Source organism: Lonchura striata, chromosome 2, assembly GCF_050655825.1.
Source record: "Lonchura striata isolate lonStrDom1 chromosome 2, ASM5065582v1, whole genome shotgun sequence".
Lineage (NCBI taxonomy): Eukaryota > Metazoa > Chordata > Aves > Passeriformes > Estrildidae > Lonchura > Lonchura striata.
In genome coordinates, this window is record NC_140704.1 from 20,786,726 (window position 1) to 20,811,176 (window position 24,451).

The 24,451-nt window shown below is 38.7% G+C and overlaps 1 protein-coding gene and 1 long non-coding RNA gene across 6 annotated transcripts in view; one reads left to right on the forward strand and one right to left on the reverse strand.

Annotated features, from left to right (window-relative positions):
* The window catches only part of CUBN (cubilin), a 148,571-nt gene that overhangs the window by 20,381 nt on the left and 103,739 nt on the right, over positions 1-24,451 (forward strand). For both annotated transcript variants that reach the window (XM_085565970.1, XM_085565962.1), the window contains 11 exons: positions 4-194; positions 4,307-4,463; positions 5,239-5,417; positions 5,885-6,047; positions 6,293-6,509; positions 7,522-7,652; positions 15,778-15,964; positions 19,549-19,709; positions 20,232-20,413; positions 21,184-21,340; positions 23,833-24,020. In XM_085565970.1, the coding sequence (XP_085422096.1) occupies positions 4-194; positions 4,307-4,463; positions 5,239-5,417; positions 5,885-6,047; positions 6,293-6,509; positions 7,522-7,652; positions 15,778-15,964; positions 19,549-19,709; positions 20,232-20,413; positions 21,184-21,340; positions 23,833-24,020 (1,913 nt within the window). The remainder of the gene's footprint in view (positions 1-3; positions 195-4,306; positions 4,464-5,238; positions 5,418-5,884; positions 6,048-6,292; positions 6,510-7,521; positions 7,653-15,777; positions 15,965-19,548; positions 19,710-20,231; positions 20,414-21,183; positions 21,341-23,832; positions 24,021-24,451) is intronic.
* Positions 21,110-24,451, reverse strand: part of LOC146768139 (uncharacterized) — a 29,949-nt gene continuing 26,607 nt past the window's right edge. For all 4 annotated transcript variants that reach the window (XR_014951060.1, XR_014951065.1, XR_014951064.1 and 1 more), the window contains 2 exons: positions 23,904-24,035; positions 21,110-23,704 (listed from right to left, as the gene is read on the reverse strand). This is a non-coding gene — a long non-coding RNA (uncharacterized LOC146768139). The remainder of the gene's footprint in view (positions 23,705-23,903; positions 24,036-24,451) is intronic.

Consider the following 24,451-nt stretch of genomic DNA (forward strand, 5'->3'; position numbering starts at 1 on the left):
TAGCAGATCCAAGTTGTGGAGGAAATTTCACAGAGAGTGAAGGGGTTATCACATCTCCTTTCTGGCCTAACCCTTATATCAACAACCGACAATGTGTTTACATTATCCGACAGCCAGAGGATGAAAAAATATTCCTCAACTTCACCCATATGGAGCTGGAGAGTCATCATGGTTGCTCAGCAAATTATATAGAGGTGATTCCCTTAATCAGTTGATATGCAAGTGTGTACAAGAGCATGTACTTCTGTCCCAAGGGCCACTGCAGAAAGAGGTGTTGATCAAACAACTAAGTATATGAATTTACTAGAGTTCAAAAGTCACAGGGGCTGAAAGAGCAGGATGGTGCATTTGGATGGCGCAAAGATAAGAGAATGAGAAAACCTGTCTAGCTTAACACTAGTTCTTAGAAGTCTGTACATGATTAAGGGGGAGTTTGAACATTTGCTAAATTAATGTCAACTGCAAGAAAAACAAAATAATGCCATAGCTGCTATGCAGCATTTTCTGGAGTCAAAATGTTATAATGAAGATTTTAATCTGACACTAAAAGGAAACTAAAAGGAAATATAAATATTTATACACACATTCCCAGGGAAGTGGTTGAATTACCATTTGTGGGGGTATTTACAAGATGCGTAGAAGTGGCATTTAGGGACATGATTTAGTGGTGGACTTGGCCAAGCTTGGTTTCCAGTTGGGCTCTAAGATTTAGAGGTCCTTTCCAACCTTAATGATTCTATGATTCTATATACATATGTAAAGCTGGGAGTTTATTGTTGCCATAACTGAAATCTTACAAGTCAAATTCAAGAATTGTTCTTAGTCTAAATCTAACTGGCAAAGAAAACAAAATGGTACAGTTGGAATGTTTCTATATGGAAAATGTAATAATGCAATACTAATATCAGTACTTAGTGTGATCTACTAGAGGTGACTTTTTCTTTTACTCCTAGCTCTCTCTTCATTAGTTTGCAATGTTGTGTTTGTTACATACAAATTTACAGCTGTAGGGTGCCTTTTAAGTACATGAGATATCATGTTTTGATTTTCTTTGTTATCCCTAAGCCCAGTTGTGTCCAGCTGCCGGTCCGCACGCCTGGAGCTGGCCGCGGGCGAGCTCTGGTGCAGCGCTGGGCAGGCCGGGGCAGCGCCCGTGCCAGCGCCCTGGCCAGGGAGCAGGGCAGCCCTGGGCACTGCTGGCTGGGCATGGGCAGGGGCAGGCAGGATGCGAGCCACGCTGGGGAGCTGCCTCAGCAGGGGCAGGCAGGATGCGAGCCACGCTGGGGAGCTGCCTCAGCAGGGGCAGGCAGGATGCGAGCCACGCTGGGGAGCTGCCTCAGCAGGGGCAGGCAGGATGTGAGCCACACTGGGGAGCTGGCTCAGCAGGGGCAGGCCAGGATGTGAGCCACACTGGGGAGCTGCCTCAGCAGCGCCCATGGTCCGGCAGGGCAGCGCTGGGGGAGATGGAGACTGACCGGGCGTCAGGTCAGGGCAGGGACTGACAGCCCTGCGGGGCTGACATGGCTCCTGGACAGTGGCAGGTGCAGGGCTCTGGAGGAGGCAAGGCTGGCCCCAGTGAGTCGTGGTGGTGCCCTCAGAGCCTGACAACTCACGGTGCTGATGGCCAGTGCCCCTTCTCCTGTCATGGCATCCCCGTTCTCTGCGTCGTGCCCGACTCATCATGTCTCAAGGCCTCTGCTGCCGTACCCTGCTTATATTTCTCTGTAGTCACCAGCACCTCATCCTGTGTGGGATGGCTGCTGGGTACTGCTGCCTGTATATATAACTGTGCCTGTGCTGTGCAGAGCTAAACAGAAGGAAAACAAGCTGGGCACAGTCAGTGGTTGATTTGTGCAGGCGCTGCCGCAGTTGGAGCCCGCGGGAGTCGTCCCTGCAGCCCCAGAGCAGGGTCCAGCCATGCAGCCATGCAGCTCAATGGCAGCACAGGTTTGGTTTTGTATTCAATCTCTTCTTGACCAGTGAGGAACAGGGCCCTGTGAGCTCTATGCTTTTGGTCTATTTTTAAAAGATGTTACTGTGTTGTCATCATTCCCTTCTCTCCTCCTGTAATTCAAAGACCTAGGTTGGAATGAAGTGTAATTAGTTTCTGAAGTGAGAGGGGAAGTGTGTTTAATGAAAACAGACAGCTTTTGTTTGTTTGGCCTGCTACTCCTCTTGCCTAATTGCTGGCAAAACAGCAGCTAAATTCACAGCAGCCACAAAAACAAAACCATTTCTGTTGAACACCATTGGTTTGTATTAGTTCAGCAAGGCATTTACCTCACTGTTTGCTGATCAGTCACAAGCCCTTCAGTTTCCATGCTTCTGCCCTCCTCTTCTCCTGCCCTCTCTCTCTGTGACTCAGCCCAGAGCAGAGAAATCAGACCAACATTTTCTGCCTGGGGCAGTCAGTAAAACCAAAGTCTTGTGCTCTGTTATTAAGGCCTGATTTTTTCACGTGTGCTTTTGTAAAATACTCTCCCACTGGTTCATCTAGGGAGATAACTTTTGGGTGTTTAAGTTACTTGAAAAGTCACTCCAACAACTCTTTTGTCACTTTAGAAAGGTGCAGATTATTCCGTTCCCTGGCTATAACAGGAAATCTGTAGACTTCCCACAGGGACCAGACACAGCTCACAGCACTTGCTCAGGGCAGGATGTTTAGTTTCTTAGTAAGGAAGGCATCTGCAATAAGAAAATAGAGGCAATAAAACTTATTTGAGAAAGGCTATGACATGATGATGCAGAGGTGATGCTAGCCAAGGCAGCCTCTTTTACATGCTGTCCTTCTAACTGGCAATAGAAGACACTACACACATACATGGTTTAGAGAACCTGTTATTTTTATTACTAGTCACTGGACTATATAAACAAAAAATGTAAGGAGAATCAGCTCAAGAAAAACTTGTGAACTCCTGTGAATTACCACTCTGGAAGTTTTCACTACTTTCCAAAAATTTACTAAATATATTGGCACCAATTCTGATGTCAGCTGCTTTGCTGTAAATCCAGAATAATTATGACACCTTAAACTCAAATTCTGGAGAAATTGACAATATTCAGAAAGACATCTCACCAGTTTGAGACTGCAAAGCTGGGCAAGCAGGCCAGCCACTGCCTGTTCACCAGGGCACTCATGAGGGCTCCTTACCTTCTCTCCCAGCCCATGGATGAATACAGCTGAGGAAGAAGGAATTGGTGGTGAGAGGGAACCTGAAAGCTGGATGTCCCTAGTTTGCCAGTGAATTCACTGGAATGATTTTTTGGCTTTGAAAGCATGTAGACGCATTTAAAAGCAGTTCCAGCAACATGAACTACCACCACTTGTACAGAAATAAAAAGGCATTTTGTTTTTGGGAGAATCTTTGGGACAAAAATTGCATTTTTTGCTTGGGCAGAGAGCAGAGGACCCATGTTTTGGACCTCAGGTTGTTGTTGCCCACTTGAAATGAGATGTGCACCTCAGAGATATACCAGGGCTCTGCCTGGGTCCCTGGATGTAGCTATTCTTACTCATGTACTATGGATTTGGGGTCTGAATCTTGAGGTACAAATAAGTCTTTCCCATCTACTCCCCTTGATAATCAGGATAAAAAATCAACTTTAGGGAAAATATATAAGATGCATTTATCCTTTGATTAGGAAATTGATTGAGGTCAGTAGAAAGGCAGGGCAGAATGTAAAAGCCAGATTCCCTGATGTAGCCTCATTGCCATTACCATGCATTGAACTCTTCAGCTAAATGAGTGAAAAGATGTCAGTGTGCCTCTTTACTGCTTTAGGGACTTGGAGTTGCATCTCCTGTTAGTGAGCTGTCAGCCTGCATTGATGTATGGGTGTGATGTGACAGATGCTTGTTCTGGAGAAGTCCCATACAAAAATTACTGGAAACTTCATGGCCAGAGCAAGAAAATAAAAAATACCATTTTCTTTCCCCAGCAGATTTTAGTGCTAGCAAAAATTTGACAGCTATCACTTGTGAGCACCCTACCTGTCTCATATTAAAGGTGTCTCTTTTGGAAACATAGGCCCAAATAGTGCTAAAACCATGGTTCATAGAGAAGATAATTTAATCCTAATGTCCTGTGACAGCAGCATGTGTTAGTGTCTTCTGTGCTCATCGTCTGATTGTTCCTTTGAGCTCTTATAAGTCCTGTGCTTGTGCCAGTTACAATGGCACACTCATAAATATGTAAATCAGCTACTCCTTTTGTTATGTTGAAGCTCTTGGGAGATTATAGTTTTATCTGGATATCAGATCCCAGTGCTTTTATGATCTAACGCTTTCCTCTTTTTTGATGACTAGGTTAGAGATGGTGACAGTGAGATGTCTCCTCTTATTAAAAAAATCTGTCATAATACACTCATGTCTGCAATCACTTCTACCAGCAATAGTCTCTGGATCAAATTCAAGTCTGATGCTTCTCTGCAGAGAACTAGCTTCAGGGCTATTTATCAAGTTGGTAAGTGAAACTGGTCATTTGCACAGTGAACTTACTGTAATTTGGACACTTTCAGTTGTTTCCATGATATATTATTCACATAATAGGTTAAACACAAACTTCAAAAGAAAGGAAAGAACATAACAGAGTCAATTTATTTATTTAAAAAGGTATCTGCAGTAGGTTTGCTTTTAGGCACTCCTAGCATGCTCGGAAACATGCTGTTTATTGCTTCTGACCTTGAGATTACCTCAGATGGTTAGAGCATGGTGCTAAAACAGCAAGGTTGTGGGTTTGATATTCATATGGGCCATTCATTTAAGAGTTGTACTGGATAATCCTTGTGAGTCCCTTCCAACATAGAATACTCTGTGATATGTTATTAATGATTCTGTGATATGGTACTAATGATTTATCACTTGATGTTGAAATACCAAAGATGTTATAGCATCAAGTCTGTCTAAATATTTTTACATTCATTTTGCCTGTCTTTAAGTTCTTAAGCACCAACAAGCTTATCTGTTGTCTGTGAAACAAATTAGTCGAATCCATTAGTTTTCATGGGTACAATTTGGTCTTCTTTACAAGCATCATTATGCTATACTTACACATGGTATACAATTTTTTCTTTTAGGTATGTTCACTTGTGTGATCTGTAGTAGCTGCTTTAATAAGATAGTTTAGAGTTGATTTTCGTCAAATTTCATAGTGTCACTTGTTATATATCACATAATTATTACGATGCATTCCCTGAAATCATCCATCATAAGTACTGATTCTTGGTGTCTCTTGGCAGCCTGTGGAGGATCCTTGTCTGGAGCAGGAACAATCCATTCACCTTATTACCCCAGGATGTCCTCTCACCCAAAGACCTGTGAGTGGATCATCTCCCAGCCAGCTACCAAAGCAGTGATTCTTAACTTCACCGACTTTGACATTCGAAATACAACCACTTGTGATTCGGACTACATCGAGGTAAAGAGCAATACACGTGCACTATAAATACCAGCTATGTATCTGCAAGTTCCTTCTAATACTCATCTCCACCAAAGTGGAAGTTCTTGACAGGCAAGCACTCCTTCCAGCAGTCACAAAAGCTTTTCCAGGTTCATAGTGGGATCCCAAAGCTTTTCTTGGTTCTTCAAAGATGTTATGACTGTTTTGATAATCAAAGACAGCTACCAGGTTTCTTTAAACAGATAGGCCTGGTTTGGAAGGTTTTTGTGCCATTTACTGCTGAGGGTGTAAGATCTTGTCTTTTCTCTGCTGCTCTGATAGACATAAGGTTATATTTTATGTGCCTGTAGTAGAAACCACATGAAGAAAGGGTAGGGTTGACTTCTTAAGAATCTCTTTTATATAGTTCTTATAAATTACTTTATGCTTAATATTGAATGTAAGAAAAAAATTCTATAGAATATTTTGAATACACTGTTCTTCAGGTCAGAGATGGCAACAACGGAGACTCTCCTCTTTTGGAGAAATACTGTGGTACATCTGTACCCTCTAGAGTGCAATCCACACGGAACAATCTCTATATCAAATTCAGAGCTTCCTCACTTACCAACCTCGGTTTCAGAGCTCAGTACTGGCCATTAGATACAGGTAAGGATTGTTTTGCTGTAGTAGGCATGTAGATTGTTGGGACTTTCCAAATTTTCCCACAAACTGAAAACAACTGTCAATCAAGTTTTAGGATGGTGTGACGGAGATAAATTCTGAATCAATTGCCATGTAGTATGTGTCAAGAAAGAAAGACTATGAAATTTCACTAAGAGAAATAACCAATTTCATAAGTGTCTGTTTTTTTATAAATGTATAATTTAATCTGATGTTTTAAATTTCTGCAGTATGTGGAGAGACTTTCACTGGACCATCAGGAACCATTACAAGTCCTGGTTATCCAGATGTGTACCCACATGGGATTAACTGTACCTGGATTATCAACATTCAACCCGGCTACTTTATCCGCCTGACGTTCACGTCATTTAACTTGGCATTTGATTATAGTTGCAGAAAGGATTATCTTGAAATATATGACAACAGTACTGAGCAAAAATTGGGAAGGTAAATATGTCCATTAGCCTACAGATCTGTGTTACTGAGGAGAAAGCACTGTTCTGTACGTCTTGACATTCAATTTGCTTCCTTAAGTTTGGTGTGTAGATTATTTTCTTTTCATCACAGAAACAGTAGCAGCAATTTCTCTGCTAGAATAGCAAAGGCAGCTTGCTACTTGACCATAGAAGGAGAAGCACATTTAATAAGTAATATATTGAGAGAAACAAAGTTGTGTCTAAAGGATAGCTCTTTTAAGGATAGATTTCAATAGCTAGCTTTGACCCACTCCATTAACATTTTGATTTATGAAAAATAAATTGAAAAGCATTTCTATATCTTTGCCCAGAAAATACAGGATTTTAAAGACTTGCAGAAATGAAAGAAAGATTGCTTTAAAAACTGTACATTTGAATATCTACAAAAACTAGACCACAACCTGCATTTTATGTGATTTAGTTTTCATTTTCTTCTGATACCTGATTTTATCTTAGGGAAGAATATTTTCTTTTATTTCACTTCTCCAATTGGTGTATACACAAGGTTTTCTTGCTGCCCTGTAATTCAAGAACATTTGAATTACTTGGGAACAGTATTCAGCTGCAGCTATAGACTGTAAAATAGTTGGCTGACATGGCAGTGTTTGGAAAATAAGGAGCAAATTACTCTCATAATGAAGAACATTTTGCAATCTTAATGTTTGGCCAGCCACTCTGACTCCTACAAAAGAACAGAGTATTTTGTAGGTGCAGCACATTATAAATTCAATAAGAATTTGACAATTTTATGTAAGTCAGAGTTTCTTCTCTGATATTGCCACACTTCAGATTTGTACCTTTGTACATGTAGTGTGCTATTTAGTCCCATGATACAGGGTATTTGCCTGGGGTCTCTATCATCCAAAGGAGACAATTGTGTATGTGTAACTATTCAAACTTCACAGGAAAGCTGAATTCTCTTCCAGTGATACAGATGCTTTATAAAGTACTGCCATTCAATTTGAGGTATCTTTTTGCTGCAGATACTGTGGAAGATCAATTCCACCATCTCTCACTAGTGGTGGCAACATGATGACGTTGTCCTTCATGACAGATCACAGCATTGCATCTGAAGGCTTCTCAGCTAATTATATCTCTCTGGATGCATCCAAAGGTAATATGTCAGTCTGTTCATTATGCAAATTAAATGTTTTCAGCTGTCACTGTAAATAACCACTACAAGAACCAGAAACATTTTCTGTGTTGCCAGAAGACTTGCTGGTGCCTCTTCTACTCCTTCTTATTCATTCTGCTTTATTCAAAAGCTTTTTTTACTCCCTAGGAAAGCGGAAAGCAATTTCTGTAAGCAGTATTGTTGCTTTCTTTAAAAAGTCAGTAAGAGCTGGCATGGCAGAACTGCATGAATTATTTAGGAAAAGTGTTTTCTGAATTTTCTTTGTCCATTCTGAACTGAGTATGGGTGATCTAGGAAGCTTAGTGATCATGGACAACTCACGTGAATGGGAGACTCTTGAGTGTCATAAAAATTTTATTTAGTCTCTGTAAGGTTAAATATTGATGGTAGGTAGAGAAAGGTCAATAGGATGAAATTTGATAAAGCAGCAAAATAACCTGAAAGCACAATAGATATTTTAATTACAACAGAGTGCAACATTTCTGTCTCCACCAGAGTCCAAGGCTCCTGTTATGCATTAAATCCCTTCTTTAAGTATTTTCTAAAGGGTCAACACTTACCTCAGTGAGGTAAAGGAAGAATGCTCATTCTCTCTGTTCTCTTCTCTTTTTGGATATTAGGAGAAATTTTTTCACAGAAAGGGTGGTTAAACATTGGAATGGACTGCCCAGGGAGGTGGTGGAGTCACCATCCCTGGACTTGTTCAAGAAATGACTGGACATGCACTGAGTGCTATGGAAGGCAGAGGAACAGGGTCTGCCTAGCAGAACTAAACCACAGAAGAGGCAGAGTGGCACAAGGGGAAAAAAAAAGTAAAAAGGAGAAAGTTTTTGTAGCTGGGATGTTTGTTATCCATCACTAATCAGTTTATATGTGGTTTCTGCGTGTGAGTGCAGACTACAAGGGATTTGTTAGATGAATACCAGAAATTCACAGTACGCATCTAAGCAGCCATAAACAACCAACAGCTGTTCATTGTGTGCTCTTAGTTTCTTTATTTTTTCCTAATTCCTGAATTTATTCAACCTGCTTTAAAGCAGCAAATTTTCCAATTCCTAACTTGCTTTCTTGGTGACATGTTGCGGTGCATTTGGGAAAATGGGCTATTATTTTGTCTCTCAAGCATGTGTATAGGTGAGACCTATAGATTTTGCTGCTGTGGTTTTATTCACAGCAAGATAACTTACAAATTCAAAGAAACCATTTTCTCAGCCGCCTTCATTTATATTTGAGTTATCTGGCATTGAAACCAAAACAACAGTACAAACAATTAAGATTTAATGAGAACTATTGCAAGGCGGACATTTCTATTTCTTAGAAAGTAATAGGTAATAAAAGAAGTTCTACTTTTAAAAAATCTTTCCAGGAAAACTCTGTAGTTTGAAATATGAATTCTTGCTAGAAAGAAATGTTGATGTTACAATCCTTAAAAAGATTTTTTTTTAGCCTTTGTTTGCAACTGCAAACTAAACTTTCTGTAAATATCATTGTTGCTTTTCAATCTGGTATTTTTTTCTTTTTAACTGACCTCAGAGTACTATTTCATGGGTGGATTGATTCCTTCCTAAATATTCTTATAGCAACTTTTTTCAGAGTCCATCAAGATCTAAGTATTCTTTACTCAACATTAATCTGTATTTCTGTCTTTGTTGTAACCATATCTGTTTCTGTCATTTTGAAGCTGTCCAGTTTCACAGTTCTGCCTCCTCTCTTCGGTATTCCCCTCTTTTACCACCACCATGTGATTGGCTTTTCTCATCTTTCATCCAAAGCACTGCAATATGTGTCATGTGGAGTTCCAACTGCATCAATGCTGTCCCTGGAATGTTTTCAAACAATGCCTTAAAAATGCACATCTGCTCTCTCTTCAATGCTTTTAACAACTATATAATGTGTTTATGTGAGATGAGCGGTATGTAGTATCTTAATCCAAATTCTATATAACACCTAAGATTTTCTTTTCCCAGAATGAACTCAAATATCTTTACTACTCTTCAGCCAATCTGCACTAAATATCAATTTCTTGGAATTATATGCTCACTCTTGGAACAATCACTAGAATAAATGCTTTTTAATTTCAACCACTTCAGCTTGTATAAATATGGCAGAGTGGGAGATAGCTACTGAAACTGAGAGCAATAAACTTACAAAGCGGTTGAAACTATTATTTGGATTTTTTACAAAGATTTGTTTCTTTTGATCCAGTGCAAGTATAGCAGTACCATAAAACTTTCATAAATACCAGAGAGCTAAAATTCATTTTTATTAAGAATAAATTGTTTTGAAATATCTGTAGCCTGAGAGAAGGCAAACACATATGTGTATATGGATTTTCCTGTGAGAAGCAACTCCTCACTTCCCTGCAATCATATAAAGTTTAATTTTCCCACTGTGAGATGTTTAGGTCTGATATTCATCTCATGTATATCCAGTTACACTAAGGTAGCAAATTGCTAAGCATAATAATGTCTGAGAGATATACTAAAACTATGACTTTTTTGCTTTACATCTGCTGCTAATTTAGACTTCTTTTCTGCTAAAAAAATATGGCTCTAATGTTTCTTGTGCAATAAGAATTCTTCATATTTTTCAGTTGTGTTTTTTTAGCCAGCTAGAGCATAACCAATATAAGAACTTGTCAAAGATGATCTGGTTCATATTACACATTTCAATAGTCTTTTGCCTGGAGTTATTTCAGAGAGAATGAGCTATTGAAAACACAGACAAGATTGTCCCTCCTCCTCCTGCCAAATAAATTGGGATTAAAAAAAAGAAGGATATGTAGGGGTGAATTTTTTTAAATTCACAATGGAACTAATTTTCTTCTCCATGCATCTTGATAAACAATATTTTTGTTAGAATGACTTATCTGTGATATATTAAATACTTGAAAAGTAGCCTGAAAATAATAAAAGCCAAAGCCATATTTCCTGTCAAAAACAAAACAAAACAAAAAAAAAAAATAAAAACAACCAACTGAATGCCACAAGATGCAGCCATGGCCATGGCCCATAAAGTGCAAACAATTGTTTTAGCAGTCTGCCAGCTAGTAGCTGTGAATAGCTCATGTAGAAGCAATACAGATGGAAATCCTTCAGTCAGACATGCTCTCGTGGTAGTCATTTTAAACTGTGTATCACCCACTTCAACTATAGGTACCTTGGAGTCTTAGTTCTTTGCCATCCTTCTGTCATTTAAAAGTGAAAGTCACACAGAATACAGGGTAATATTTTGATTGTTACAAAGAGTCCAGGTCTCAGCTACCAAATAGATGAATGTCACAAAAGCCATGTAAGTGTTATGTAGATTTTAGGAGTTTCTTCTGTCAGTTTTGGCTGAACACATTACAAATAACCCATGTAAAAATATTGAACAAAGTATTTGAAAGACTTCAGTCTTTCTTGGAACTTTTGTGCAGGGTCTTGATAGACACAGACCACAGTTTTCCCATAGGATTAGTAGTAGAGTCAGTGCTATTATTTGTTTCCCTCTCAACTTCTTCACAAATAAGTAAGAATTAATCTGTTTTACTTTGAATTGGGGTTTAGGCAGTATGTTTTCTTGGTTTGTTTTCTGTTTGCTTGGGGTTTTTAAAGTTTTTTTTTTTATTTATTTAGAGATGCTTCATTTCAGTCTTTCTGATGGGAAAAGTTAAGCATAACAAGGTTTTTGGCAGATTACCTTCCTGGTATACTTTTTATTCCTGGTGTTCTTCTGGCTTTGGTGAAGGCTAATTTTCCTCATTGTCATCCTGAATTGTGAATATTATTTATCAGGATAGGTAATCTGGTTTTAAAAAACTTCATTGTGGATTATATGTTACTTACAATGTTACTTACAATGTTTGGAGAAGCCAGAGTTTGAGAAGGATAAGGAGAAAGAAAAACATCTGTGAATCCATGAACATAAAAGTGTTCCTGAAAGTGTGTGTTCTTCCTTGACAGCTGAGTACAAGTTGATATCTTCATTCCCATCTTCCTGACTGAACCCAATAATTGTTAGGAGTATGATTCCTGGCTTTGGTCTTCAGCTGAATGAGCAATGATGAGAAAGTAATGTCTGACAAATAGGTGTGTGCAGAGAATGGTTGAATGAGGTTGACCTAAGCCAGAAAATAAAGCTGATATCCTATATGTGTCTTGGGCTTCTGCTCAGCTCACCCCGAGTCTCAGGAAAAAGGCTCATCTGGCTGTTGAGCCTTTTTGGCAGGTGCCAGCTGGCTGGTTGGCAGGCTGTTGTCAGGTGCCAACAGCCTTGTTAGGCTGCTGTAACTTGGCAGTGTTGATCAGGGTGTTAGTCTGCTATAAAAACCAAAATATGTCAGTACAACTCCACAGTGTGTGTGTTTAGGTGTAAATCAGCAGAAGGCAGACAGAGATTCTATTTGAACCATTGTACCCAGTATTTTGAGGGAGTTTGGGTCTAGCATGCCACAAAAGACCTTTGTGTGCCTCCTTGCTAAAAATCAAGCCTGTTAGCATCTGCCAGCAGCAGTAACAGAAGGCCCTAAAGTGCAATGTGCTTTCACATTGCCTGCAGAGAGGCACATACTTATTGTGATAGTTTCTTCCTTTTTTTTTTTCCTAAACAAGCATGGTACTACATAAAGAGTGAATATTTAGGGATCCCAGTCTTCCTTTGGTACAGTGAGATTGAAAGAAAAATCCCATGTTACTTACTGCACTGTTGCTTGATTTTTGATTGATTAGGATTGTGGCAACTGATTGGTATCTCTTTAGGGGAAAAAACTGGATATAATTTTCTACATTATACATGATTCCATGATTGCATGAATGAGTAGTACAAAAGATGGTATTTTTCTCTGCTATTGGCTATTACAGTAGCGTACTGACATTTATGGCATTTTTTCCAGAAAAGCTAGCATATTCTGTAGTAAAATCAGAGGGCAGATTGAATAGCTTTCAAAACCTCATACACTGGGCAAAGCACGATGTGTGATTGTCCTCAACAATTGCCTCCTGTTTTTCACGAGCTGTAATAAGTGTCTTCCAACTAAACTGAATTCAAGTTTTTTTCCAGACATATAATAATCACATATACTATTAGACTGCATTCTGAACTTTGGCAAAGGAGTCAAAGTACTTTTTTTCCTCGCTAACTTTGCTAGGTGTTCACAGAAGGGTTTGTTATTGCCCAAGCACACCCCCAAATGTTGTTTGTGAGGTGAGTGCTGAAGGGGAATGCCAGCTCTCCTGCTGACAGTAGAACACCATGAATTAATCCAGTTACCAGAAAAACAGTTGGCTGTCATAAAACATGGGTTCATCTGTGCTTTTCTAAATCCTCATAGCAGCCAGCATACTCCATCTATACTTGGATTTATTTCACTGTAGCCAGAAGTCTAACATTTATAAGGCAGTCACTGTTCCATCTTCTGTATTTATTATCCCTTAGCTCATAAAGAAGATTGTTAAGGAAAATATAAAGCAGTTTAAAACAGCACACTTGGGATATAAGTTTCTGTCTGTGTTCCTCCCAGGAAGAAAAACTTTGGTGAGGAGGGAACCTGGACAATTCTGTGGAAATTATTGAAAGGGCTCATTAAAAAAAATTGGCTTCTGTAGTGTTAAGTTTACTATAAGAGTCCTTATCTACTACACCAGTTTTAATATTCTACAGGTTGAAAGTTGGTATTCTTTGTCTCCATCTCTGAGAGAGTAAGTAATAGCACTATTGCAAGAGCTCTAATCACTAAGATTACAAATCAGATTACAGATTACAGATCACAAGTCAGACACCTATCCCTCTAAAAGCAGGAGGAAATAATTAGTTAAAAATAAGTAACCTAATAAATATACACACATTTTCTTTTTAATTTTTTACTGCTTTTTTCTGTAGTGGTCTGTTAGGAAAACTTGGGTCACATTTCTAAGACAGATTTCTAATCCTTCAATCAGCATTCTCAAGAAAACATATGATTTGAGAATCTGGGGTTTGATGATAAGCCCTACATATCACAAAACACCATGGGAGCACAGCCAGGTCATTATAGGAATTTACAAAGCAGCACAAAGCTCTTATAGTGACCAGGACTAAGCTGTTTGTTCTATGCATGCATTAAAGCATATTGGTGATGGAACACATAAATTACTAAAATTCTAGATTAAGACTTTCATAGATAATGATTTTAGGTAAACTAGTGCAGGAAACCTTTTGGATTTGTCAATACCAAAGCACAAGCCAATGGCAGAAAATTATTAACCTTTTCCTGCGTCCTGTTTCTCTGTTCTCTCCATGATGCATTAGGAACATGAGTCTGGAAGCTAGCTTTGGGAGTATTTATCCCACAGAAAATGTTTGCAACAGAGACCCTCCAGATGACCCAGAATGCAAACAAACACTATTACAAATAATAATGTTTTAGTAGTTAGAATGACTAGAGAACAGACATGGAAATGACCTACCTTAGACACGAAGGGTCTGAAGTGTAACTCCATCCCTTCCCCCTAAATTGTTATGCAATTAAAGAGTTAAGCATAAACATTGCTACACTGAAGCTGTGCTGTGTTAGAAAGCAGATCTCAGAGATCTGTGGCAACCAGCTTAAATGATTCTTTTACTTGCTATCTTAGTAATATTTATAATTAGTCTAAACCTGTCTATTTGATAGGAACTATTTAATTTCTTATATTTGCAACCTGTAGGACCTGAAATAGGGAAGTGGAGGACCAGAATGAATCCACAGGGTCACCAAATCCAGTCCGCAATTTAATGTCACTCCCCCTTTTTTTCTCCCTGTCTTTTTTTTGTTTGTTTGTTTAGTTTTTTTGTTTTTGTGGTTTTTTTTGTTTGTTTGTTTGTTTAAAGCTACGTAATGTGGACCTGTCCTTAAATTAATCAAACTGTATCTTAAGAACCAGTGGAATGTTTTCTCCTTTCTACATCTGTTATACTGATTGGATCATTGCTCTAGAAATTTAATTCCTGATAAAAATTCTACAAATCTGTACGTCTGAATTAGTCCTGTCACTGAGAATGTGTTCTATTTTTCCTTTCTTCATGCTTCTTGATGTTTATCTGCACTTGCTAAGCCAAACAAGTTAAGCTCTTCTAGTGTCTCTTGCCTACCAATCTACTAATTTCCTAGTATCTCCACAATCCGTCCTATTTGTTCTCGTTTGATTTTCAGAACATCAGTGCCCATGGTTATCCACCTTTTTACAGGTGACATGTTATCATTGCCTTGTGCAGTGGCATCAGGATTTCCTGTTTTGCCTGAAGACACCTGGCGCAGTTCACATTTCTTCTTGCCCTTTTTGTAGCCATAGCCCAAACTTTACTCATTGACTGTGATCATCTAATAGACAACAATTCTTCTTTCCAAACAAAATTTCATACTATTTTAAGCAAATATTTTTATTTTTAGACTTTATGTCCATGCTTTGTAAAGAGCTTCTTTTTAATTATTGCATAGATTCTACCTCAGCATTAGTTCACACTATTTTTTCTTCTCAGCTCATACATTGCTCACAAAAAAAAAAAAAGTAGTTCATTTAAACATTCAAATGTAAGACCTTAAGTAAAACTCTTGTGTCCTCAAATTCTAGGGATTATACCACTTTCTAACTTACTGTCTCTTATAGCCCAGAAAATAGGGAAAGAAATTTAGATATAAAATCCTCTCTAACAGGTTTGACCATGGAGAATAGTTGAAAATGATGTAGCTTCTCCTCATAGCTTGAAACTATATTTAGTTTCCATCACCACTGCTTTTCAGAAATTCAGGAATCCTGCCTTTTGTGTTCAGCAAGACATCCCTTTTAGTTTCCATTCTCTGCTTACTTGGGCTTTTAGGACAAAGCCATCTAGGCAGGTGAAACTGCTTCTATGTTGCCTATTTATTACAGACACAGTGTTCTGGTAAAAACTGAACAAATCAACTCAAATGTAAGAAATCCCATGAAACAGCTGGATTCTGGTCTTAGTTTATACTGTTGACATTCAGCAGTAAGATCTGTCCAAGAAGAGTTATAATGCACAGGAGCACAGGATGTTTGCTCCTCTGCCTGTTGAAAATAGAAATTTCCTGTTAATTTAGCAGACATATGATATTAATTTATCTTTGTTTCTTTTCTTTTTGAAGTTTGCTCGCACAACTACACTTCTGACACTGGCACGCTAACATCTCCAAACTACCCCAATAACTACCCTGTCCGGACTGAGTGCACCTACACCATCACAGTGGGAATAAACAGACACATCGTGCTGAACTTCACCGACTTCACCTTGGAAGGGAACAAACGCTGCACTGAGGATTATGTAGAAATCAGGTAAGGCTAATTATTTCTCCTGTCCTTAGGACTGATTGTATATTGTCCAAACCCACTTAAGCATGTTCAGAATCTTTATTCTTAACTATACACCTTGTTGCACAGTGTGAGAAATGGACTTACCAGAGAGCTTTAAAGGCTACATTTTCCTCCTCTCATCCTGCTCTGTTGTCAGCTTTCCCACTTGATAAATTCCAGTTGTGAGAGCAAGTGGAGTGTGTGGACTGTGTTCTCATGCACTGTATTTGGGTTGTTTTCCTTAGTGCAGAAACAAGGAGTTTTATTGTCTGTTTTGTGACCTATTCTCCATGATATTTGTAAAGTCGTGGCAGTCCGGTGAAGTTCCAGGTGACTGGAAATGGGGAAACATTGTACTCATTCTTAAAAAGGGTAGAAAAGAGGACCTGGGAATTACTGACCTGTCTGCCTCACCTCAGTGCCTGGGAATGACATGGAACAGATCCTCCCAAAGCTCTGCTAAGGCACGTGGAAGACAGGAGACAGCCAGCATGATTTCACCAAGGGCATTCTTGACCAACCCAGTGGCCTTCTGTGATGTAATGACTAATCAGTGGATTAATGAGAAACTATAGATGTCATCTGTGTAGACTTCTGTAAAGCTTTTGACACAGTCCCCCACAACATTCTTCTCACTAAGTTGGAGAGAGATAGATTGGATGGGTGGATGGCTTGGAAGATGAGGAATTGATTGAATTGTCACATCCAGAGAGTAGTGGTCAATGGCTTGATGTGCCTATGAGTTCTCTGACAAGTGATCCCTCAGGGGTCTGTTCTGGGATCAGAGTTATTTAATATCTCCATCAATGACATAGATAATGGGATCAAGTGCACCCTCAGCAAGTTTGCAGGTGACATCAAGCTGAGTGGTGCAGCTGACACACCTGAAGGACACAATGCCATCCAGAGGGACCTGGATAAGCTTGACCAATTGGCCCATGTGAACTTTATGAAGTTCAACAAGGCCAAATACAAGGTCCTGCTCCTGGTCTGGAGCAGCTCTCTATATCAATACAGGCTGGGGAGTGAACAGATCAAGAGCAGCCCAGGGGAGAGGTGAGGTGGTGGATGAAAAATCAGATGATATGGCAATGTGCCCTTGCAGCCCAGAAAGGCAGCTGTATCCTAGGCTGCACCAAAAGCAGCACAGGCAACAGACCAAGGGAGGTGATTCTGCCCCTCTGCTCTGCCTTGGTGAGAGAAACCCCACCTGGAATGCTGCATCCAGCTCCGGGGTCCCCAGCATAAGGACAGAGACCTCTTGGAGCAAGTTCAAAGGAGGAACATGACAATCAGAGGGCTGGAGCACTCTCATGTGAAAACAGGCTGAGAGAGCTTGGATTATTCATAACAAACTTTTTACAATGAGGGTAGTAAGGCACTGGTACAGGTTGCCTACAGAAGTAACTGATGCCCCATCCCTGGAAATGTTCAAGGTCAGGTTGGGTGAGGTTCTGAGCAACCTGATCTATTTGAAAATGTCCCTGTTCCTTTCAGAGTTGGGTAGCATAGATGACCTTTAAATGTCCCTTCCAACCCAAACTGTTGTATATTGTATATTCTATATTCTATATTTTATATTCTGTGTTCATGCTATAGTCTATATTCTATATTCTATTTCATATTCTGTTTTATATTTAGAGTCTTTAGACAGCAGCTACTCTAGAAGATAACAAGAGGAGCATGAAAATAATCTGCTATATTTTTCTATACTGGCATCACCATTAAACTTAGGATACTAACCTAGTGATTTCTAGGAGATTTTACAGGACAGAGACAAATAGAAGAGAGGAATATTTAGGAAGGTTGCCTGCTCACAGTACAGCAGCACCAAGTGCACATCCTTTCTGCTGCGTGGCTGCAGATGGATTTGCAATTTGCAGTGATGGTGCACCCATTCTTGTTCTCATGAGCCAGCCCTCTGGGTGAACCATATCTGAAGAATGCAGTGTGGTTTTGCAGTCTGAGCATGCTAAGAGTTTCCATTACCTCACTGAGCACCACAATAAAGCTCATCCTGAACATTAAACCAGATATTCTGTATGGGTTGTTCCTTGGTAAATTGTATCTTCTTTTTAAAACCAATAAAAAATCTGCTTGCTAAAGTTAAAGTATTGAGATTCTGAATTCCATCTAAATTAGCCGGGTTTTTTCAGCTGTACATACCAACTTGAGAAAGTTATGAAAATCTGAAAAGCTTTCTCAATATTTTCTAAGTAAAGCATTTAATTCTTTTTTTCTTTTTAGAAAAACAGTCTGAGATAAAATTCAATCTAACTTTATTTTAACAATTAACACTTTAATTTGGGGTGACACAAAAGTGATTTTTTTTTTCACTTTTTCAGCTTAGGAACATAAAATATTTATTTATAGCATAAATCTAACTCAGTTTTCACTGTGAATAGTTCAGCAGTGTTAAACAGGTTAAGATATGGACAGAACGTTCTAAGTGCAACTCAGCACATTGCTACTGCCATAATTGGATTTTTAGAATGCCTCTTCAAACCTGATACTGTTAAATGGGGTAGCTACACAGGTCTTAGGTGAAGTGCCACTCTCGTTTCTTGTCCTGAGATGTCCTCTGATAAACTGCATTCAGTCAACTAAGAAAATCGTTCATCTCACCACAGCTGCAGAGGCCAAGAAGCAAGTGAGGGGAGGTTCTGGCACACTTCTTCAACAGCCAGTAACATGAGACAGCAGCAAGCAGTTTAAGCTAGGAGGATGACAAGAAAACAGAGTTGCAAAGGCAAAGTAGAAATTTTTCTCAAAAGCAGCTGTAAACCTGTGAATATGCAATTGAAAGTATTACTTTCCACTTAAAAAGCATCATAGGGAGATCATACCATATGCAGGTATAAATTATCTGTTATTGTCCTACTGATCTGTAAGTTGATTGTAGTATGAATGTGCTTAAAGACAAGGTCAGGAAGCAATTGATAAACAGGTTGTCACTCTCTTTTTTATTCCCATAAGGCATGTGCAGAAGGCAAATCAGAAAATTAGTTGTGAATCCTGACTACAGTATGAAAAAATGTTACTGGAAATATTACTTAATTTTAAAACAGGAAAATAAGTAGTTGTAGAACCGATTCTGAAGACTAAAAAAATATTTCAAAATATGCATCACATCAGTGAAATGAATTCAGGAATGAATTCCCATTTGTAAGGTGGCAAATAAACATGTTTTTTTAAATAAGTCAGCTCATCTAGGTTTGCGTCAGGCTAAAGAGTGAGGAGTGATCAAATTACTATTTCAAAGTTTACCTTTGGTTGCCCCAATGATTGTCACCTTGTGGAATATAGAGAATCAAGTCTACCTGAGACACTTCTCAAGCTTGTCATTGTGTTGACACACTCAGGCTGCTGAGATGAGAGAGTGATGTGGTTGTGGCAAGCAGGTGGTTGTGGCAGGGCTTACTACTGCAAGTAGCAAGACTTTGCTATTTGGTGGCAGTATTTCTGTTGAAGAGCCAGGATCTTTCCTAGGCCTGAAAGAATCACAAGATTTTTTGATTTGCTAGCATTTCTCATGGTATCTCTCTTTTTCTTCTTTACCATTCTAGAGATGGAGGCTATGAAACTTCTCCTCCTCTTGGAAAATACTGTGGTACAGACCTGCCTCCTGTTATAATCTCTCATGGTAACAAGCTGTGGATAAAGTTTGTAAGTGATGTGTTTGGCACAAGAAAGGGATTTTCAGCAGAGTGGGATGGCACCTCAGCAGGTAAAATGACTGCATGAAGTATAGAACTATTTTACACATCTTATTTTTGATCTTTGTATTTAATTTCTCACCTTTTCCCCCTCATTTTTTCTGTATCAAATATTCTAAAGTCTGTCTGCTAATTATATGGTGACATGTATGCATGTTGTTAAGAACAAAGATATTTCCTGATCTTTGGGCTTTCTTTTTTACCAGAGAAAAGAGCATACTATTCCCTAGATATAAAGTAGCTCAAATTTCCTCTTATGTTTAAGAAAGCAATAATTAAGAATATAATGAAGAGGTTTCTAATTTCTAATACTTGTCTATCAGAAGCACCCTTCAAATTAGATAGGTAATACTTCTATTTGCTATGGGCTGTCTTCTGCTAACAACATTAATGGCTGGATGCAGATTTTTGGGGCATTACTGAAGATGTTCAGGGCATGTGAAGGAAGTCAGTAGTAAGAATCATGCATGCCTGGTTTAATTCTCCCCTCCTCTAGTTGTAAAATGTTGCTTTGCTTTCTCTGCTATTTTCAGGTTGTGGTGGGACTTTCATAGCAGCTTCTGGCATCCTCATGTCTCCCAACTACCCTATGCCATATTACCACAATTCAGAGTGCTACTGGCTGCTCAAAGGGAACCGAGGAAGTCCATTTGAAATCCAGTTTGAGCAGTTCCATCTAGAGCATCACCAGAAGTGCAGCTTTGATTACCTTGCGGTAGGTGCCCTGGGACCCTTTGCTCAGCAGATGAGTATGCTGAGTACAAAGGCAGGAAAAACACAGGGCCTTGGTTTTAAACGGGTTCTAAGTGAACAGACTCAGCATAGGAAAGCTCCTTGTTGTTAAGAACAAAGATATTTCCTGATCCTTGGGCTTTCTTTTTTACCACAGAAAAGAAATCCTTGCCTCTCATGGCTCTTCATCTCACAGAGCCATGAGAGGCAAGGCAGCAGTGTCTGCCTAGCTGGTGGTAAGAAAAGGACTTATGTCTAGATAGAAAGAATTTGGTAGACAGAAACAAGAATCTGTCTGTATCTTTTAAATTTCTGTGTTTTGAACCAAGACCTTGGTATGCTTTCTTAGTAAATTACATGGAACAAAGGACAATGTTGTCAATAACCATATTGTTAATACCAATTTTCATATTTGAATTGTTGCATAAATTATTTGAATATTTCTAATGAAATTGGAATTGAGTGCAGTGTTCCCCTCTTGGTGACTAAGCCCCTAAAAACCCACTAGTATTCAGTTACTAGCTTCCTGTTTTTGCTTGTTTCTGAAATGCCTGCCAGGCTTCCTCTGAACAGAAGTGGAATTTAACCTCTTGTATACCCAGTAACATTTCCCAAAGTAGACATTTGTCAGGGGGAATTGATCAGAATAGTGATGTCATCAGGTTTATTATCTTTTCAGTTTTGTTTTGTTTTTTTTTTTTTTTTTTTTTGTATTTTTTTGGTTTTGTTTTTGGTTTTTTTTTTTTTTTTTAGATATATGATGGCAACAGCAGCAATGCTAAACAGCTAGGTAAATTTTGTGGGGATCAGATACCACAAACCATCCATTCCAGTGGAGACAGCGTGTACATAAAACTAAGGACAGACAACAGTCTGCAAGGTGGAGGTTTCTTAGCCAAATACAAACAGGGTAAGTAAAGGAAGAGGAAATGTTTCTACAGCTCATGTTGTCTGATCATGTCTGCTTGCAGCCCATGATCTTACATATTTATTTGCACAGTAAAATCTACAGAGCATACCAACAACCCAGATTTTCTATTCTGGTACAGTTACAGAGACCTAAAAATTATCTGCCCTGTGATGGAGATATTCTCCTCCTTAGAGGAAAGCTAGTAAGGTGGTTCTATTTCTATTACCTGCACCAGTAGTGCTTACCACTCCAGATTTACTCAGAATAACAAGTGCTGGAAGTCCATAACAGGGTAGATTTGACTGTTCTTGCTCTTCTGCTCCTTCAGGCTCCTGACTTTTTAAAATAGAAGGCAGGTATGGCAAGATTCTCTGATCTTAGAGCTGCTTTTGAAGAAGGATGACAAAGGATAATTGAATTTCTGTCAGCCAGACTGCATTATTGTGGGTGCTTGGGATAATTTAGCCTATCGGGAACATTCTAAAAAGCTTCATTTATTAATATCTTGTGGTAAGGGTAATACTTTTCTTGCAAACATGTTTTTGTAAAATAGCACTACCCCAGAAATATCAGAATAATAGCATTTGGAGAAAAATACAAGAAGACACATGACAAAGTTATTTTTTCCCAGTCATAATATGAATATAGGCCTGGTGTTTACTTTTCTCTTTATACACTTTACATTTTTTTACGGTTAAATGCATGTTGGAAAATGTGTAATTTCATCACATACAAAGTGATTTGCAAGCATCTTTGTGTCCTCTAAATATGACATGCCCAAGCAACAAAGATTGTTGTAGGTTTATAGATGTGAAGTTGTCCTGGGTTTGGACAATAGTAAATGGGTTACAAAAACCAGAGCTATTCATCCATGCGTGACACATGCAGTAATTAGAAGAGGGAGGAAGCCTTGGCTCATTCCTTACAGATATCACTGCCATGTACTTTTCAGACTGCAATGTCAAGAGGATATATTAGAAAAGGTTCCCCCTGCCTTTCATTAATTAAACAGAAAGAGCACTTTCAAAGCACTCAGATATAGAACCTGAGCTATCAGATAATGTGATTTACATTCATATTTAATTCCTGAAGATGCATCAGAGAAAGCTTTTAATGGCTTGCCCAAAAGCTAAAATTATGTAGGCAGTATGTTGTAAAATAAGGAAGCTTAGATACCAGATACATTTGCATGTACATGAAAGAAATTTAATGATTAATTGGAAAATGTTGCAAAAGAAAACATGAAGTTATTATTCAAAGGCACCTTTGTGCCTGATGTGTTTCTAATAAACTCCTGATGGCTGGGGGTAGCAGATTTTACCTGTCTTGCATTCTTCAAAACCCATTTTCTGCTCTTTGTCCTGCCCTTTCAAAAAGTCATATGCTTCAGAGTAGCTTTGCAGACAAGCTCCACTCTACTCCACCTGATCCTGACCTTCAGCTGTGTCCCAAGCATTTTGAAATACTGAAAGCACAGACCTTTAAATCACTTGGATATAATAAAAAAAGTGCAGGAGGTAGGTGTACTCTCTGTGGTGACAGACAATAGAACAGATATACAAGTGAATCTCAGCTATTTCTGCTGTTCAAACACTGCAGATTTACTGCACAAACCAAACAGACTGGTCTGCTCCCTGCCTCCTGCCCACTTCCCTGTGCCTTAATTACACTGCTCTGCTCCCAATACACTTTATGTGCTCTCTCCAGGCAAGGGATTGCCCACAATGATATTTTTTGTTTTTAGGGAAAGGTAGATACAGGAAAATGAGACTCACTGACCTAATGCCATAATTGTAATAGTGTTCTTTATCTAGTTTAGTTTATTTTCATTTTCTCTACACTTCAAGGAAAGCTCTTATTATCCGAGGTGAGTGTCCCGTTCTTATGCTAGGATGCTATTGAATGTCTCAAAAGGAAAATTATGGCTCCTTTTAAAAAAATTTAATTATCACATTCTCTTCCTGGGGCTAGAAAGCCCAATACTAGTAGTGTACTTTCCATTAGTTGTTTTAGCTAGGGATCATAATTTTTTCCTAGTTAGCAGAAATAAATCACTTTTGTCTATTTGTCAATATTTGTTGAGCAGCTCCCCAGATTGTTTCAAATTACAAGATACATTTCTATGGTTAGTTAAAAAAAATAAAAAGAAAATGTGTTTCATGAATACGCGTGTATTTAGACTTAAAGAAGACTGCCCAAAAATATGTATGTTCAAAAATATGTACTGGTGGGTCTGCAAGTGTCAGAAAAGAAGGTCATAATAATGCTGAAAGATGCGAGATTGAATAGCTAGAGTTTTGGTTGAAACATATACAGTATGTTCTTCAAGAGGTCACCATTCTCTTTCTGCATGGCTTCTCTAATCTGAAAAAAAATATAAAAAATATTTCTCATGTTGTAATGCTATCAGTAACTTCAATTAGTAATTTTTGAGATATTGGATTAACAACATTGAAGAAAAACAATCTATTACCACTTTTTTTTTTTTTCAGTTTGCCATGAAGTGCTGACTGTTAATCATAGCCATGGCATATTGGAAAGTTTAAATTATCCAAATAATTACCCATTAAATGAGCACTGCAACTGGACTATCCAAACCACCAAGGGGAACACTCTGAACTATAGCTTCACAGCCTTTGATTTAGAAGATGGATCTGACTGCGATCGTGACTTCTTGAAGGTATGTGCCCAGATTCTAGAAACAAGAAAAATCAAGTCTTTAACAATACAGAAAAATAAAAAGATTGCAGAAGAGCAAGGGAAAATTTATCTTATCTAAATTTAACCATTAAAGCTCAAGTGATAAATCCAAACTATTTAACTCTGTTTCCTCAGTGATCAGTAGGGAGTGAAGCATTGCTGCCTCAAGAGAGGTGTATGCCTCTGAGAGGAGGAATTACTCTGCAGGTGCCTGGGTTGCTACAGTCTGATTTCCACCTTAGGTTAGATGCACTGGCTTTTATGGGAAAAGTGAGATGTTGTGATTCCAGCTTCATGCAAAGAAGGGGGAATCCTGAGATTAGTAAATGGATTGCAAAACGACAGTGAATTCAGTTATTTTCCTCTTGTTTTTATCTGAGAAGGAATGAGGAATGTTCAAAAACTTTGATA